The following is a 17,286-nucleotide window of genomic DNA, read 5'->3' as shown; positions in this document are numbered from 1 at the left end:
CCACTGCGTGGGGGTAGGAACGCTGGTTTATCAAAATGATGGGGTCACTCTTTTCCACCCCTAAAAGATACTCCAGGCTCCGAAACACCACAGGTGGTTTCCACAACCTCGTAAAGGTATGTAAGGTACCAGCTATCTGACCCATGGGCTTCCCTGGTGGCTCAATGGTAAAGAATGCCCCTGCCAGTGCAAGAGACGTGGGTTCGATCCCCGGGTCGGGAGGATCCCCTGGAGGAGGAAATAGCAACCCACTCCAGCATTCTTGTCTGGGAAATTCCATGGAGAGAGGAGCCTGGTGGGCTACAGTTTACGAGGTCACAAAGAGTATGACAAAATTTAGCAATTAAGCAGCAACAACAAATCTGACCTGTAGGAAATTCTCTAAGAGAGACCCTCTATGTTTATGCCATATTTCACTTACCTTAGAAAACCTATGTGAACATGAGGAAAACTGCCTTATTTCTACATTAAAGTCTTCATCATTCGTGTCATCTTCTTCCTCAGTCTCCATATGATGGTACTTCTCTGACCGAGCTGCAGGGAAAGGTTTGGAAAGCAGTTTCAATTATTCAGAATTTCAGCTTTTAACTTAGCTATTTTAATTATGAGTTTCTCTATCAAGGCAGCATTATGTTTCAGAACTCATGGGTTTAAGACTGGAAGGTACCTATCAAAAACAGAGCTGATTTTCCACAAAGAAAAGGCCAAATAATGTTTTATGTCAGATATTGCACGTACTATCAAAATAACTTGTGTCGTCTTCAGATTCCAGTTGGGGAATGAATTCTGCCTTCTGTCTCAGCAAACTGTTCCAGTCTAAGCAACGGAAGAATCGATGCTGTTTGACTTCGTATGCACCACCTTAGGGTAGAGAGTGGAGGGAAAGAATAGAGGGAAAAGTGTTCAGTTATCCTCCCAACAAAGGTAAGAATCAGTTTTTAAGAACAACAGAAAAAAAAAAGTTCTATTAAGAGAGAATTAAAGAAATCAGGGAAATCTTCATGCTACAAACCAAAGCTCCAAAAATTTCCCGTAATTTATCAGCAGGGGGATTTGATTCTGCTAACAGCAGTTGCTATGGCACAGTTTTTCTTTGTTAATTTTTCCATGACTTCCTCCATTTTTCAAAGGTTAATGACACGGCCACTTAAAATCCCATTATGCTGAACCTGGGGATGTGGACTCACATTGGCCCAAAGCAGACTTGCTGCTTGCAACCCCCCTAAAATTCTAAGAAGGTATAAAACGTGCCCATGGCAGTAATTCCTCTGGAGGTAAGTTTTATTTATTTATTTATTTGGGGGTACCTACCACAATTGATTTCTCTCTCTTTTTTAAAATTATATATACATACATACACACATATATATACACATATATATACATATATATATATAGGCTATGCTGGGTTTTTGCTGTTGCACACAGGCTTTCTCTAGTTGCAGAGAGTGGGGGTTACTCTCGAGTTGTGACCTGTGGCCTCTAGGACATGCAGTTTCAGTCGTTGACCCAGGCATGTGAAATATTCCCAGACCAGGAATCAAACCCATGTCCCCTGCATTGGCAGGCAGATTCTTAACCACTGCAACTCCAAATAAGTCCAAAAAATTTATTTTTAATTGGAGGATAATTGCTTTACAATATTGTGTTGGTTTCTGCCATATAGCAAGATGAATCAGCCATAGGTATATGTATGAAGGTAAGATTTTAATAAAGATGATAATATATAATGGTCATTTTTCAATTTTATTGGATTGTTCATTAACATTGGTAGGAATCAGATTCTATGGCTTACAGATTCTTAAATAAGAAATTGGCAAACTTGTTTGATAGATTTATAATACATGTGATGAAAAGCAACCACAATTCCTACGTTTTAGGTTTCTTTTTGCCAAGTGAGCCTGATATTCAGTGAATATCAGTGAATCAAACTAATATTTGTAATTCAGTTTATGATTTCACAGAGAGATTTTGAAGGGCAGACCCCATCAAAGTATTACACGGTCCCCCATGTAAAGGGGCTTCCCGTGTGGCTCAGCTGGTAAAGAATCCACCTGCAATGTGGGAGACCTGGGTTCGATCTCTGGGTTGGGAAGATCCCCTGAAGAAGGCAAAGGCTACCCATTCTAGTATTCTAGCCTGGAGAATTCCATGGACTGTATAGTATACTTTTTTTCCTGATAGCTCAGTTGGTAAAGAATTCGCCTGCAATGCAGGAGACCCCAGTTCGATTCCTGTGTTGGGAAGATGCTCTGGAGAAGGGATAGGCTACCCACTCCAGTATTCTTGGGCTTCCTTTGTGGTTCAACTGGTAAAAGAATCTGCCTGCAGTGTGGGAGACCTGGATTTGATCGTTGGGTAGGAAAGGTCTCCTGGAGAAGGGTAAGGCTACCCACTCCAGTATTCTGGCCTAGAGAATTCCATGGACTGTATAGTCCATGGGGTTGCAAAGAGTCGGACACGACTGAGTGACTTTCACTTTCCCATGTAAAGAGAAGGTACACATGTTATAAAAATCTCACCATGAGAATCACACCCCCATCATACCACCAACATGCACACTGTTGATGGGAGAGATAAGGAAAATTCAATCTTGAAACAATTTCAGGAAGAGATACTTCTCACAAGACTAGTACCAGGATCTAACCCGTCTCCCAACCAGGAGACATCCCTCGACACGGGTTCCAAATGCCTCTTGAGTGCGGTTGTTACCCATGCTTCTCATCCTGTCCTCGGTGGGGTACAAAAGGAACAGGATGAGAAATGCAAGCTGAATGAAAAGTCTTGGGGCAGGGGAGGTACCTGTAAAGTTCAAAGTCATCGTTCTGTCCTCACTGGGCCTCCCTTGAGCACAAGGAGCAGGTTGGCTGGGACTCCAAACCAGCCAAGGGAAACCAATGTTTTGAAAATGATGGAATGAAGAGAAAAATGCCAAGTGAAAAAAATCACCCCCCAAAAGAGAGAATGGATTCTTTACAAAGTATTTGACTAGAATCTTCATCTAGAATTCCATAGGCTTTTTCCTTGTTTTTCAGCATGATACTCAAGTCTGATGTTGAGAGCAACAGCATCAGCAGCTGGGATTTGAGGGCCAACTTTGACAAGTATTACACTAGAGACAAGAGGCAACTTGCTTCTTTTAATTAAACCACTGAAAGTAATGCCTCGTAGTAAGAATTGTCAACTCTATTTTTTGGATGGTTAAAGCAAATAAGCAGTAAACTGTACTGGGTCAAGATCATCCAGTGAGTAAGGGTTGGAGGGGCTGAGCTGAGGTCTGTCTAAAAACCACCGGTCCATCCTCAGCGCCACAGCACCACATGCCATGTAAGGGGAGGCCTGGTTTAGTCTGGGTCTTACCCTGCCCTCTCTCTCGCATCAACTTTCAAATGGATTCACAACTGTGGATATCGGGAAAGGAGCCATACACCCAGCTCCTCAGCATGTCTGCCTAGTCCAGCTCCAGTCCTCTGCATCCTGGTTCTCATCTACCCCAACAAACATCCCCAAACACAGGCCAGGGACATTTTCTTCCAGTGATCTTTGCTTGGAGACGATCAAAGGGCTAAAATATGCATCAATTCAATTCCCTCACTGTGCCAGTGACATAGGTCCAAAGAGTCAGGTCCTACCTAGTGGCCTACCAAGCACTATTCAGCAACGATTATGACTTCAGCTGCCACTCTTGGGGCCTCATCAAATGACAGCTCTGGAACATCCAGGTCACTCAACTTTAGCCAGCAAAGCATAGTTCTCTGGACCCAAAGGCTCAAAAGACACTTGCAGACTATATCCAGAGTGTTTGCTCCCTGACCCACACCTTGGCACACATACTGGTGAGAGCCTTCACTTGCTCTCTATAGAGAATGACAAGTGGGCCCTCCCCGGGGAGCCCAGCCCACTGCCGACCCAGGGCCCAGGTCTCACCCATCGGCCTCTGTGCCCCACTGACAGCAGCTGCTTATCACTGAGACTTGTTTTTCATGCACTTTTGGAGAGAGGGGGAGCAAAAGAATCAAAAGGACATACCAGAGAAAAATTAGCCCTGGGCTAACAACCTCAAACCTGGGGCTTCCCAGGTAGCTCAGCTGGTAAAGAATCCACCTGCAATGCAGGAGACCCCAGTTCAATTTCTGAGTCGGGAAGTCATCCCTAGAGAGGGGATGGACTACCTACTCCAGTATTCTTGGGCTTTCCTGGTGGCTCAGACAAAGAATCCGCCTGCGATGTGGGAGACCTGAGTTGGATCCCTGGGCTGGGAAGATCCCCTGGAAGAGGACATGGCAACCCACTCCAATATTCCTGCTTGGAAAAATCCCCATGGACAGAGGAGTCTGGCAGATTACAGTCCATGGGGTCGCAGAGTTTGACAAAACTGAACGACTAAGCACATGGCACAACCTCAAACCTAGAGAATGTGTTGAAAAGCAGAGATGTTACTCTGCTGATGAAGGTACGTGCAGTCAACGCTGTGGTCTTCTCAGTGGTCACGTACAGTTGTGAGAGCTGGACCATAAAGAAGGCAGAGTGCCAAAGAATTGATGTCTTTGAACCATGGTGTTGGAGAAGACTCCTCAAAGTCCCTTGGACAGCAAGGAGATCAAACCAGTCAATCTTAAGGGAGATCATCCCTGAATATTCACTGGAAGGACTGACGCTGAAGCTCCAGTATTTTGGTTATCTGATGTGAAAAGATGATTCATTGGAAAAGTCCCTGATGCTGGGAAAGATTGAGGGCAGAAGGAAAAGAGGGCATCAGAGGATGAGATGGCTGGATGGCATCACTGATGCAATGAACATGAACTTGGGCAAACTCCAGGAGATGGTGAGGAACAGGGAGGCCTGGCGTACTACAGTCCATGGGATCACAGAGAGACAGATGTGACTGGGCGACTGAACAACAACCTCTTGGAATAATATAGATGGTGGCTTTATGAGCCAAATACAAATCATCAGACACAGGAACTCACACAATGTCACTCTCACCGTAAGAATTCACCAGAAAGGTAAAGGAAGGGAAAGTGGCCGTTTCTTGCGCTCCTGTTATGCACCAGATCAATGTAACCACATACCTCCTCCAACATGCCTGCACTCAATCCTGCAATAATCCCATGAGGTGTGTAACATGCTTATTTCCACAGATTAGGACACTGAGACTCCAGGCAATGAAGAAATGACTTACGACCTCCCAGCTGGCTCATGGGTGGGAGTCAGTCACATCTGAGCAGGTCTCAAAGGCCAATGAGCCCAGCTGCACTCAATCTTCTGCAAGTTCAAAAGTCAAATTCAAATACAACAAGGTCCCAAATTGCAAGTTAAGGTTTGGCACTAGTGTTCTCCCTTGAGCTTTTCTCTCCTTTCACAGAATTTTCTTAAACATCCATTATGCTCTTCACACTCCTTTTTGCAGCCTCTCTAGTCTCTTGGGCAAACGTACATTCGCACATTTTCGTGCATTATTTTGCCCTCTTAATATGCATCAAATCCAAAACACTGTCATTGAAAGCAGCATGGTAGACTTGCGGGATTCTCAGACTTGTTCTCTGGGCCCTACTGGGACTTAGCACATTGGACCTGCCTGTTTGGCAAGCTCTCCTTGACAATGCTAAGAGCTTGGGCAGGGTCTTTTAAAGTCTTTTGCAAGCTTCTGCTAGAAGATTTGTTTCTCAATCTGTCAAACCCTGAAAAGACTGAAACCAGCAGTCAAGGAGAAAATGTGCAAAGAAAACTTGCAGAGTATAATGTACAGACGTGGATGTTCTGACCACCATCCATAGCCCTGTCTTGCTAAGTAAAGACCAATCGAGAGCCCACACGTTCCTAGGAGAGGGAAATGAATGGGCAGAGTAAATAGGAAAACTCTCCAAAGTGATGTGCCAACACTGAAGAGAACTCTTTAGCAGAAGTGCTGATATGATGCCAATACATTTTTAGCTCTCCCTTAGAACAATACTTCCCTGGGACAGTTGATTAGACTATACAAACAGGTATTTGTATTGTTGCACGGCACTCTTAAAATGCCTCTGCTTCTCATATTTGACTCCAGTGAGTAAAACCACCTCTCAAATCTCTGTACCACACAGAGCCTTGACTCCCATTCTTGGACAGCTATGCTTATCTCTTGGACCATAAAGCAAATCCGACTGTAGATCACAGACAGAGGGAAATAACCAGTTTGCTAGTCACTTCAGACAAAAGGAAATCCAAATAGGGTGACAAGAAAGATAAAGAATTCTATTCAAAGAGTTCAATCAGCTCAAAGATGGGAGCACCATCACCATTCCTAAATCTCATCTTCCAAAGGGGAAAGTATGGGATTATACATGCAGAAAAATAAAAACTGACAACACCAGCAACAGGGTCACATCTGGTCCCAATAGACAGTGTTGGCGATCTTCTATCCTCACAGTAATCCTGGGATGTAGACCTTCTATCAGCTCCATTTTACAGATGAGGCACAGAAAGGGAAACAACCTGCTCATGATCACAGAGTTTGGATTTAAACCCAGGCAACCTGACTCCTGAGTTTACGCCTTTAGTTTCCATTATATCGCCTTTCCTAGTGAAAGGCCCACTTATCCATGGAAGAAAGCAAAAAGCACATGGCACTCTAGCATAAAGGCTTCCCAGGTGGCACCAGTGGTAAAGAATTGGCCTGCCAATGCAGGAGATGGAAGAGACACAGTTTGATTCCTGGGTCAGGAAGGTCCCCTGGAGAAAGGCATGGCAACCCACTCCAGTCTTCTTGCCTGGAGAATCCCATGGACAGAGGAGCCTGGCAGGTTACAGCCCATATGGTCACAAAGTCAGACACGACTGAAGTGATTTAGCATACAGTCAGGCACTCTAGTACAAAACTCAACTCAAATTAGTTTTCCTAATTGAGTTCTGATTTTAAAACGTCTTGGGAATTCCCTGGTGGTACAGTGGTTAGGACACTGGCTTTCACTGGCATTGACCTGGGTTCAATCCCTGCTGGGGGAACTGAGATCCCACAAGCCTCGTAGTGTGCCCCCCTGTCCTCAAAAAAACCATGAAAGCTTCTTGCATTCTCTAAGGCAGGGTCTTCACGGTTTTTCTGCCAAGAGCCAGATAGTAAATGTTTTGGGCCTTGTGGGCCATGTAGTTGGTCATGACTACTCAACTCGGCCAAGCAGCATGAAGATAGCCATAGATAATGTACAAGTGACCAGCACTGCTGTGATTCAATAAAACTTTATTTACAAAATAAAGATCGGATCCAGGGATTTTAATGCATCATCAGAAACTCTGGGTAGCACAGCATTCCATACTTAAGCAAGAAAAAGAGCTCTCCAACTGAGGAAGCTCTGAGCAAAAGTGGAGAACAATATAAGATATTGTTTATTTGGAGTTTTTGCAAACGATTTCTGTCTAGAAAAAACTGGGTGAGAGGATGATCTCATCAGCATTTTCTTGTCTTTCTAGTAAAATGGGGTAGGATGAAACAGCTCAGAATAAACAACTCAGCAAGGCAACAATTGTCATGGATGAAAATTTTTATCAATACAGTGTGTATGTGCGATGTGTGCTGTATGTGTGTGCGCATGTGTGTACATTATGTGTATTTAATATTTAGTCTCATCTCGGTAAATTCACATACTGGAGTTGGCTAGGACTGTATTGCAATCTCTAAGTCTGTCTATTAAGAATATAAGGAAGAAAAGGAAAACGAGTTTGGAGAAACAAAAAACTGGTAGTAGAACAGTCACAAAAAATAATCAGCAAGAAATAAATCTACTATCTCCTTTATCTTGAAAGTTAATGTTTTTTAATCCTCTTTCTTGGGCCATGGTACTGATCACCATGATAGAATAGTATGGTTCAACCCAAGGCACTTGTTTCTAGTAATTAGTTCAAGTACTGATAATCTGTTTCAAAACTTGTAGACAGTAACTGCTGGGTCAAATCCTTCTAGGGGAAAAAACCTCTCCATAGTCCTAATCTTCTGTTTCAAATTTTTAAGATTCATGCTTTTCAAAACAGAAGAGTTACATGTGCCCTTTGCCCTTGAAGTTTTCTTCCAGAGAAATTTTATTGACTGAAACAAAGTAAGAAAAATTTCTGCTTTCCAAAAAAGAACAACAAAAGAACAGCCACCAACCCTCATAGTGTACATACTGCTCTGAATCAGAAAAAAAAATTTAAATATTGTTTACTGTATTGTAGTCACATTCTGAGTCAATCAACAGATGTTTCCCATGCAAAAAACAAAACAAAAATACGAACCTCTGAGTGCTTCACACTGACATTATTTCCTGCATATTAGGAAAATTAAAACACATGTGCTCTAACCTGTTCCCAGTCTCTCCAGGGGATTCTGCCTGAGGAGCAAGGTAATCAGATCCTGGGCATCAGGAGGCGGTGCCTCATCCTTTTCAGGCCAGTTGATCTCATCTAGAAGGAAGAAAAATAGGTGATAGATTGTATTGCTCAAATGGTGGTCCACATCCCAACAGTATGGATAGCATCCAGGAGTCAGAAATGCAGAACTTCAAGTTCCATTCCACCAGCTTAATCGGAATCCACAGCTGATTCCTTCAGTTGATTCCTAGGATCAGTCAAGTCTGAGAAGCACTCTTGCACAAGATATGTATAGTACTGCTTTCAACAAGCCAGCATAAGAACATTTCAAATGAGTATCTCTCATTTACCTTTTTGATTCATTTTTCTTTGGTAGAACTGACACTGCAAATTAGTTCTCTTGATATTAATAGGGTTCAATATAGTGGAAACTCTAAACTCCTATGTTTAAGGCAGTCACCCACCCAGGGATCATGGGGAGTCAGATTTTCTCTTCTACTATCATACTTAACTGAGAATTTGGCCACAGCTCTAGAGTTCTTTTGCTTTGCGGAGTAAAAAATAATTTTGTGAAAATAACTATTTCCAGAGACAAAGGAAAGGTTAAAATGCTAAGACTGAAGAAGAAGAAGAAAAGAACCCAAAGAAATCGTAGTAATGGAAGTATTTAAAATCTGCCATAAATATGAAAATAGGTTCTACATTCTCAAGGAGTTGGCCTGAAGATAGGTGTGCATGCTTGTGTGTATGGAAATGCAATAAAAACATGAGTTATTTCTGTGTGTGCCTGCCTCTAGCTTCCTCCGCTGCAGTTTAAATCTGATTTGGAAAATAAAACATGAATATGCAGCTGAGCCGCAAGGCACTGAGAAAGCAAAGCCAGCATTGGCTGCTTGTGTTAATTAAACAGTTGATTCCTCTTGCCGCTCAGGCCTTGGTATATCAGCAGACAGTCTAGTTATAAATCCATAAAGAGCTCAGATATTGTATAAAAGGGTTATACACTGCAGGCAACTCGCAAATCTACTTTGTTTAAGTTTACAAAGATGCCTGGCTTTCAAAGTCAGTGACAGAAAATAATGCTGTGATTATAAGGTTCCTTATACCAAAAGGAATTATCCCCCTATTTCCACCGTTGGGCCTTCTAAGTATAGTCCAGAAGGGACCAGAGGTGGATGAAGATGTGAGTGATGACTAACAAACTTTGAGTAAGAGAGGCCTTTCTGATCTCTGCTTCAGGAAAATTTATAAAAACAGCAGGTAGGGTAGTAATAGGCCTATTTAATTATCATTTAGTTTTGCCACAAGCCACATAACAATAGTTAGGGTCAGCTTGCAGGTTAAGATCTAAAGGTTATTGAATTTAAATGAAAGATGAACAGCTGTTAAGAAATAACATTACACCATAACAACTACCAATGAAATCATTAACAATCTGTGGATTAAATTTGCTTCCTCCCCATTCTCATTATTTATTATTTGGTAGACATTTGTTTTAGGGTTTATTACATTTTTGCTAATTTCTTCACTGTGCCAATAGCCATTTTCCCCATTTATGCAAATGTTACCCACATTAACCTTTTCTTCCCTGGTGCAACTCTCCTATTATGGAAAGGAAGACTGGACAGCAGTGAAATCATTTGCAAATCCCACACCAATTTCTTTTGCAGATAAAGCACACCATAAAAATCAGTTACATCGCTAGTACATTTCTAAATTTCACGTTAACAAAACTTCAGATCAATTTCCAACACAAGTGGCTCCATTGAGATTATGAAAGTCAGTTTCATGCTATGATGAGTGAGTTCTTTTAATTTGTTGGCTAAACCATTTGATAAAGGTTAACATTTTAGTAATAAAAACAGTAATATTCCCCAGAATTACATTAAAAAGCTGCTTCCCAACGGTAGCCTAGAGATAACTCCTGACAATATTTACCACTGATGACTTGTCCAAATAGCTCTTCTGGAGTGTCCCCAAAGAACGGCACGCATCCAACCAGAAATTCATAGAGGATAATCCCCATGGCCCACCAGTCCACTGGCTTCCCGTAGCCCTGCCTCAGAATCACTTCTGGTGCAATGTATTCAGGTGTGCCACAGACCTAAAAGATAATTGCAATATTAGAATAATTGGAATATTAGACACAAATTAAAATGAGCAAGATGGCTCAATATCAATTATTTTGCCTAGAATGCACCTGCTCAACCACATGGACAAAGAACTTAAGACCAGAGATTCTAAATCATTGTCTATCATACCAAAGGCAATGAATTACTTAAATACCAAAAAAAAAAAAAGCAAAGCTTAAAATGCTGCTTTAACAGAAAACTGTGTGTAATATCTAATTTCAAATTTGAGTACCTTTATTTACTTTGCAAAAACATTTGTAATCCCTGAAATTTAAAATAATACTGTATTTTTTTCATCTGTCACTCTCAGAGAGTTTTAGTATTTATACGACCGAAATACACTCACATCCTGGTTACTTCATAAAAGCCTGATGGTTGAGACATGTTCACCTTAAGTAACTGTACAATGAACAGATTGTGGGCACATGGTAATGAGGCGTGCTTAAAGAGAAATGGTCCATGGCTTGGAGTTTAGCACCCGTGATTGTACGACGCATCATGAGTTTCATGAGGACTCTACTGAGACTCCCAAATTCCTTACAAAAACAGTTTTCCATTTGTCTCTCTCACACTCTCACTTGTGAGCAATTAGATCATTCATCTTACTAATAGACCATAATGCTGGGGGAGGAATGTGGAGGGACCTATAGTTCAAAGAGGTCCTGGGAGAAAAATGGGAGCAATTTGCACTTTATTAAATGTAAGGCTTATCAAGACATCTAAAGTCCCAGCGCTAATATGAAGACAGCCTAGGCAAGTTTTGGTTCTGAATCTCATTGGCAATGCTGTACTTTGTATCAGAAATGATAACCCACTCCAGTATTCCTGCCTGGAGAATCCCACGGACAGAGAAGCCTGGTGGGCTCCGGTCCACGGGGTCGCAAAGAGTCAGACCCGACCACAGGACTAACACTTACTAGAACTGAGCAACATGCAACCTTACCTGCTTGTCCAGGAACTCTCGGGCATCCTTTTCAATATGACCCTCATAAAGATTGGTAGTCATGCTCATGAGTCCCACCTTGGATAATCCAAAATCTGTCAGCTTTATGTGCCCCATGGAGGTGACCAACAAACTGTGAAGCAGAAGGACATATATGACAATACTCCTTTGAAGCTCATTTTTTTTGTTTTTACTTTTCTCCCTTCCACTGACAGTTTTTAAGACTATGTAGTATATAGGTATCAATCTTATTATAAAATCCAGCCTGTAAAGAGATGAAGTCACACAAAGCTGTTAAATATATTAATATGTATCTGGCAGCTGAGCGTAATCCACAACGGAGGGCTAGAGATCAGGACCTGCTCATCTTCTCTGGAGCATCTACATACAGGATCACTTACAACTTGCAACTCAGAAAAATTCAAGTACGGAACTCTGACATCTTTGCATTTTTAGAATAAAAAAATAACTGAGAAAGGGCTACTGATAATCCTGTGTTACACATCAGCAGCTAGGATAAGCTACCAGTCTGTGATTCAAGTAAGATAAAGAACTTGGAAGAAAAACGTAGTATTGTTTCAGATTTTAACTTCTGACTCAAACTTAAGTTTCTATTCACTAAAGACAAGACCTACATCTCTTATACATGCAAAGAATGCACATTTGAAAGCTTTATGAATTTAGAGTTAAAATTTGTTTTCATTTTAAGCGGCATATGAAATTTTAATAATTTAAAAAAATTAAAGGAGGAGTCTAAAAAATAAAGCTATCAGAAGGATATATGCTGAAATCCTATAGTTGTATTTGGTAATTTTGTGAATTTTTTTTTTTTTTGTACTTCCCAAATCTTTTGGAATGAGCATGAGTTAATTTTATCATAAAATTTTCAGCACACTGAAAAAATACTTCTAGAGGCATCTCAAATTAGTGGAGAAAGCATGAAACATTTAATAAATGGTGTCAAGAAGAATATCTAGACTTTGGCGGGAAAACAGTGTATCTGTATCTCAAATCAGGCACCAAAATGAGCTCCACATAGATTAAAAATTAAATAATAAATTATGAATAAAATAGAAAAGATTCTACAAGAATATCATCTTGGAGGAGAAAAGAATTATCTAAATATGATTCTAAATGCAGAAACTATCCAGAAAACAACTCGTGGCATTCTATGTACCTATTATTTACATAATAAAAACCTTAAAAAAATAAATTAACCTTGGTTTTATACTCTTTTGTTTGTTTCTTATAAGCTATCATTATAAACATCATAGCCTTTAAAAAGATTATACAAAAATTATAAATGCTGTTGAAAATAACTTTGGGGAACATTATGGGAGACTTTTTAAATGTGCAAAGCAGCATTAAAAGAAAACATTTTTTAAAGACAAAAATTTGTATTATGTGAAAAATAGACATATTGCATCAGTGACATACTTGTCTGGTTTCAAATCCCTATGTACAATTCCATAATTATGTAGATATTCCAAGGCCAGGACCGTCTCAGCAAAGTACATCCTGGCCATGTCAACGGGGAGAGGACCCATGTTCTTCATTAAGGTAGCACAGTCACCCCCTATAAAACAGAACAAAAAAGACTTAGCAAGTACTGTATCAGCTGGGATTAAAGACCACCAGTTTAGATTGCAGAATTTCAAAACAGAATGGCCTCTAACCACAAAGTCCATCATGCTCATAAGTGGAGACTGTGTTAGGTAATCATGTTTCTACTTAATTTGTGCTGTGAAGAAAATACAGACGTCTATTTAAGAAGCACTGCTCATGAGGGAGCAGATTTGACCTGAAGTGAAACAAAAAGTTGAAGAACTAATGATGTGTTTTAGGAACAGTGTGACCATTTAAAATATAATAAAACCCAAGGCTGATTCATGTCAATGTATGACAAAAACCACTACAATGTTGTAAAGTAATTAGCCTCCAGTTAAAATAAATAAATTAATTAAAAAATATATAATAAACCATTTTGAAACACGGATCCTGGAATCAGGCTGCCTGAGTTCAAATTCCAGCTTTGATTCTTACAGGTGGGGACATCTTAGGTAAATTGGTCTTGGTCCCTTTGTCTGTTATGTCAGGATATGAATAACGTCATCCCTTTTATTGTGAGGATTAAATGAAGTAATCTATGTAAAGAATTTAGGATGCTTTCAACATATATTAAACATGTGGAAAACATTAATGATTGTTGTTAAAATAACCACAGCAAAAGTTAATAAAGTATAGGTGTGGTGAAAAGAACATTGGGTGGAAATCATGCAAGTTATGTTTTTGTCTTGTATCTACCACTAAATATCTAGTGAAACTTGGGTTTCAGTTCATTCACCTGCAAAATGAAAATGCTATTTAATGTTCCTTCAAATTGTAAAGTTTTGGGATTCTGTTCAAATAATTACAAGGGCTTAAAGCAGATGCTTTGAAAAAACCGTTTTGGCCCTTGCTTACCTATTCATTTTATAGTTTTATTTATGTTAATAAGGCATGGCTACTGAAACACTCAAACATCTCATGTAAAATTGATGGAAATAACATTTCTTGAGCATTTAAAAGACAGACTATGAACTTCCAAAAGAAAAACAGGCTTTTTAAATTAAACTGTAGTGCTATACACGAAATCCTTGTTATCTATTTTATATATAGTGGTGTATATCTGTTAACCCCATAGTCCTAATTTATTCCCCCTCCCCTTTCCCCTTTGAAAGCCAGAAATTTGTTTTCTATGTCTGTGAGTATATTTTGCTTTTGTAAATAAGTTGATTTGTACTTTTTTTAGAAGTTAGATTTTCTTGAATGTATCTTTCTTCTAACTCACTTTTAATTTAATACCATAGACTGAAAAGGACATATTTTTAATACATTCCTTAAGAGGAGCCACTGTAATGAATGATTTTATGATACGTGATAAAAATAAGTAGGAAAAATCCCATCACATATATTCTAACTTTAATGACCAATTGAGAGGAGGTACTCAGGATGAAAGGCTATTTAAAAAGGAAAACAACCTTTTTTTTTTCCCAAGTAGCACTAATTTTCCCTTTGTTATAACAGAGCTGGCACTTTACAGGCAATTATCAGAAGATAATGACTGGGATTACTGCCATCTCATTGCCCAGCCTCGGTTCCTCTGCGGATGCAACCACTGAGAAACGTGGGTCAGTTACATACAGACAATGGCCTTGGGTATCAGCGCCATGTTCTCTGCGTCAGAGACTGACTCACCTTCCACGTATTCCATGACCATGCACAAGTGGCGCCTGGTCTCAAAGGAGCAATACATGCTGACCACAAAAGGGTTTTCTGCAAAAGTCAGGATATCCCGTTCCACAAAGGCCTGCTGGATCTGGTTCCGGAGGATGAGGTTCTGTTTATTAATCTTCTTCATGGCAAACCTCTGCCGGGATTCCTTATGCCGAACGAAATAGACTGCCCTGGAAAGGAGCACGAGGAGTTGGGGTTCAAAGGAAGAGGGGATGTTTCTGGGTACAGTAAGCCAGGTAGGTGGATGTGATCACCCACTTTTTTTTTAAGTTCACATGACAGTTGGGATTCAGCCCACATAAACTATGCTGGCAACTATCAACATTCAATTTCAGGTCAAAGTCCTTTGGCAAGGTTGATTTTTTTTTTTATCCTTTCAATAAAGGTTACAGGTCACACATAAGACATCAAGTTCATTTCAACTGCTGAAGGGTATGGACAGTATCCAGAATGAGCTATTTCCCAATAGCTAGCTGTTGTTTTCAGTTTTTTCATAAACAGAACAAAATCCAATGTATAAGTTAGAACAGGAAAACAATGAAAAAAGTACACACATATTCTGAGCTTAAAGCCTTTCTAGCATTAGATATTAGGCATTTTTTCACAACTGACTAAAGCAATAATTTCCTATATGATACACATGAGATCTACAAAAAGAGACCATAGATTATAGTTTCTTAAAGCAGCTGACTTCCAACTTGAGAGTAATTTACTTCCCATTAACTTTCACAGGGCTTCTCAGGTGGCGCTAGTGGTAAAGAACCCGGCTGCCAATGCAGGAGACAGAAGAGATGCTGGTTCGATCTCTGAGCTGGGAAGATCCCTTGGAGGAGGGCATGGCAACCCACTCCAGTATTCTTGCTTGGAGAATCCCATGGATAGAGGAGCCTGGCGGACTATAGTCCATAGGGTTGCAAAGAATTGGACACGACTGAAATAACTTAGCATGCACACATAAACTTTCTAGATAAATATGAAGTATGTCTAGATAAATATGAAGGTCACAGGGGGCTGCCCACCCTGCTACAAAGAGAAGCATATTTCTTCACTACAGACCTCGGCATGAGTTACACCTATGTCTGTTTCAACAGGAAATGCATTTCTCAACTGAAAAGGGGTCCAGAGTATACGACATTTCTGGTGCATCTGACCCACAGGTGAGGTGCCCAGCAACTTTACCCTAAAATGAGCAGGTTGCATGGAATTTCTGCCAGAAGCCTCACCCAAATACTCTACAGAACCAGCTCTGTCTGGGAAAAGACAATGGACTCCTTGGAGCTTCAAATGCTATACAGAAAAGAAGTAATCAGGAGGAAGATCTTCCAAACCCCACCTGGAAATGATGAGCAACAAGGAAAATGTCTTGGACAGGCTCCTTTTCTTATAAGTTACTCGTCACTTATCTCATTATTGAGGGAGAACAGGTCTGAACTCAGGTGAGGCAATGTGCAAATACTTAATAATTTATCTAAAGAGCCATCATCATTAGAAGTGTGTAATAGGTTATATGAGGCTATTCTGAAACAAACGCAATGATAAACTAAGGAATAATTTACCTAAAGAGCTACCAGTCACAGTAAACTCTACCCAGTAGAATGCTTCCTAAACAAAGGGTTATCTGAGATTCATTTCCCACTAGTGATTTTCACTGTCTCTGAAAAAATGAACACAAAGGGGACTAGGACACCCTATATGCCTGCTGAACCAAAATGTCAGAGTGATCCACTGATGTAAATCTTAAGTATATTCAATCTCTGTTTAACCAATGTTCACATCTTTCTCTTAAGTGCTCGACTAGGAATTCATCTTTCTATCAAATGATTACCTCTTTATCTTTGTCTTCTCATTATATCCACATTTTCCCTTCACTCCACACAGCCAGCTGGAGGAATAACCTGGTGTTCCTACGTCCACTGTACAATAAGCTGGCGTGGGGGCTGGCCAGCTGGGTGCTCACCACTTTCCATGTGGGCTTGCTGTCCTCTTCAGGATGCCCAGGCACTTGTGCTTCCACCAGATGGGTTTAGTTCTACACCTGTGCTCCTCACTAGGCTTGATACCATAACTGACTAATTTAAACAAATATTTAAACTGATGGAAAGTGAGTGTGAAAAGAGAAAACATCCTTGTTTATAAGAAAAGTGAATGGAATACTTGGGAAAGTACTGATAAATGTGAGTTACTAATTAAAATTCCTATCGATTCAGTAAAGTGAAAATATTCTAAATGTTAAGAAAATAATAAAAATCTAGACACAGATTGATTTCAATTTTTGCTTCACCTATAAAGAAGCTAAAAATGGGAAACAAACAACATAGTTCAGTCAGCCCTACATGTCCCTGTCTTCTGTATATCCTTAGATTCAACCAACTGAGGACTGAAAACATTAAAAAAAATCCCAGGAACTCAATAAAGCAAAACTTGAATTTGCCACACTGACAACTATTTACAAAGCATTTACATTGTATTGGGCTTCCTTGGTGGCTCAGCTGGTAAAGAATCTGCCTGCAATGGGGGAGACTTGGGCTGGGATCCCTGGGTTGGGAAGATCCCCTGGAGAAGGGAATGGCTACCTACTCCAATATTCTGGCCTGGAGAATTCCATGGACTGTT

At 40.3% G+C, this 17,286-nt stretch overlaps 1 protein-coding gene across 15 annotated transcripts in view; it reads right to left on the bottom strand.

Moving 5' to 3' along the window:
* MAST4 (microtubule associated serine/threonine kinase family member 4) overlaps positions 1-17,286 on the bottom strand; it is a 610,376-nt gene that overhangs the window by 29,788 nt on the left and 563,302 nt on the right. For all 15 annotated transcript variants that reach the window (XM_070476769.1, XM_070476765.1, XM_070476766.1 and 12 more), the window contains 7 exons: positions 14,635-14,843; positions 12,835-12,973; positions 11,398-11,530; positions 10,261-10,426; positions 8,314-8,415; positions 739-861; positions 422-534 (listed from right to left, as the gene is read on the bottom strand). In XM_070476769.1, the coding sequence (XP_070332870.1) occupies positions 422-534; positions 739-861; positions 8,314-8,415; positions 10,261-10,426; positions 11,398-11,530; positions 12,835-12,973; positions 14,635-14,843 (985 nt within the window). The remainder of the gene's footprint in view (positions 1-421; positions 535-738; positions 862-8,313; positions 8,416-10,260; positions 10,427-11,397; positions 11,531-12,834; positions 12,974-14,634; positions 14,844-17,286) is intronic.

This window comes from Odocoileus virginianus, chromosome 14, assembly GCF_023699985.2.
Source record: "Odocoileus virginianus isolate 20LAN1187 ecotype Illinois chromosome 14, Ovbor_1.2, whole genome shotgun sequence".
NCBI lineage: Eukaryota > Metazoa > Chordata > Mammalia > Artiodactyla > Cervidae > Odocoileus > Odocoileus virginianus.
This window is presented reverse-complemented; position numbering and strand designations above follow the sequence as displayed.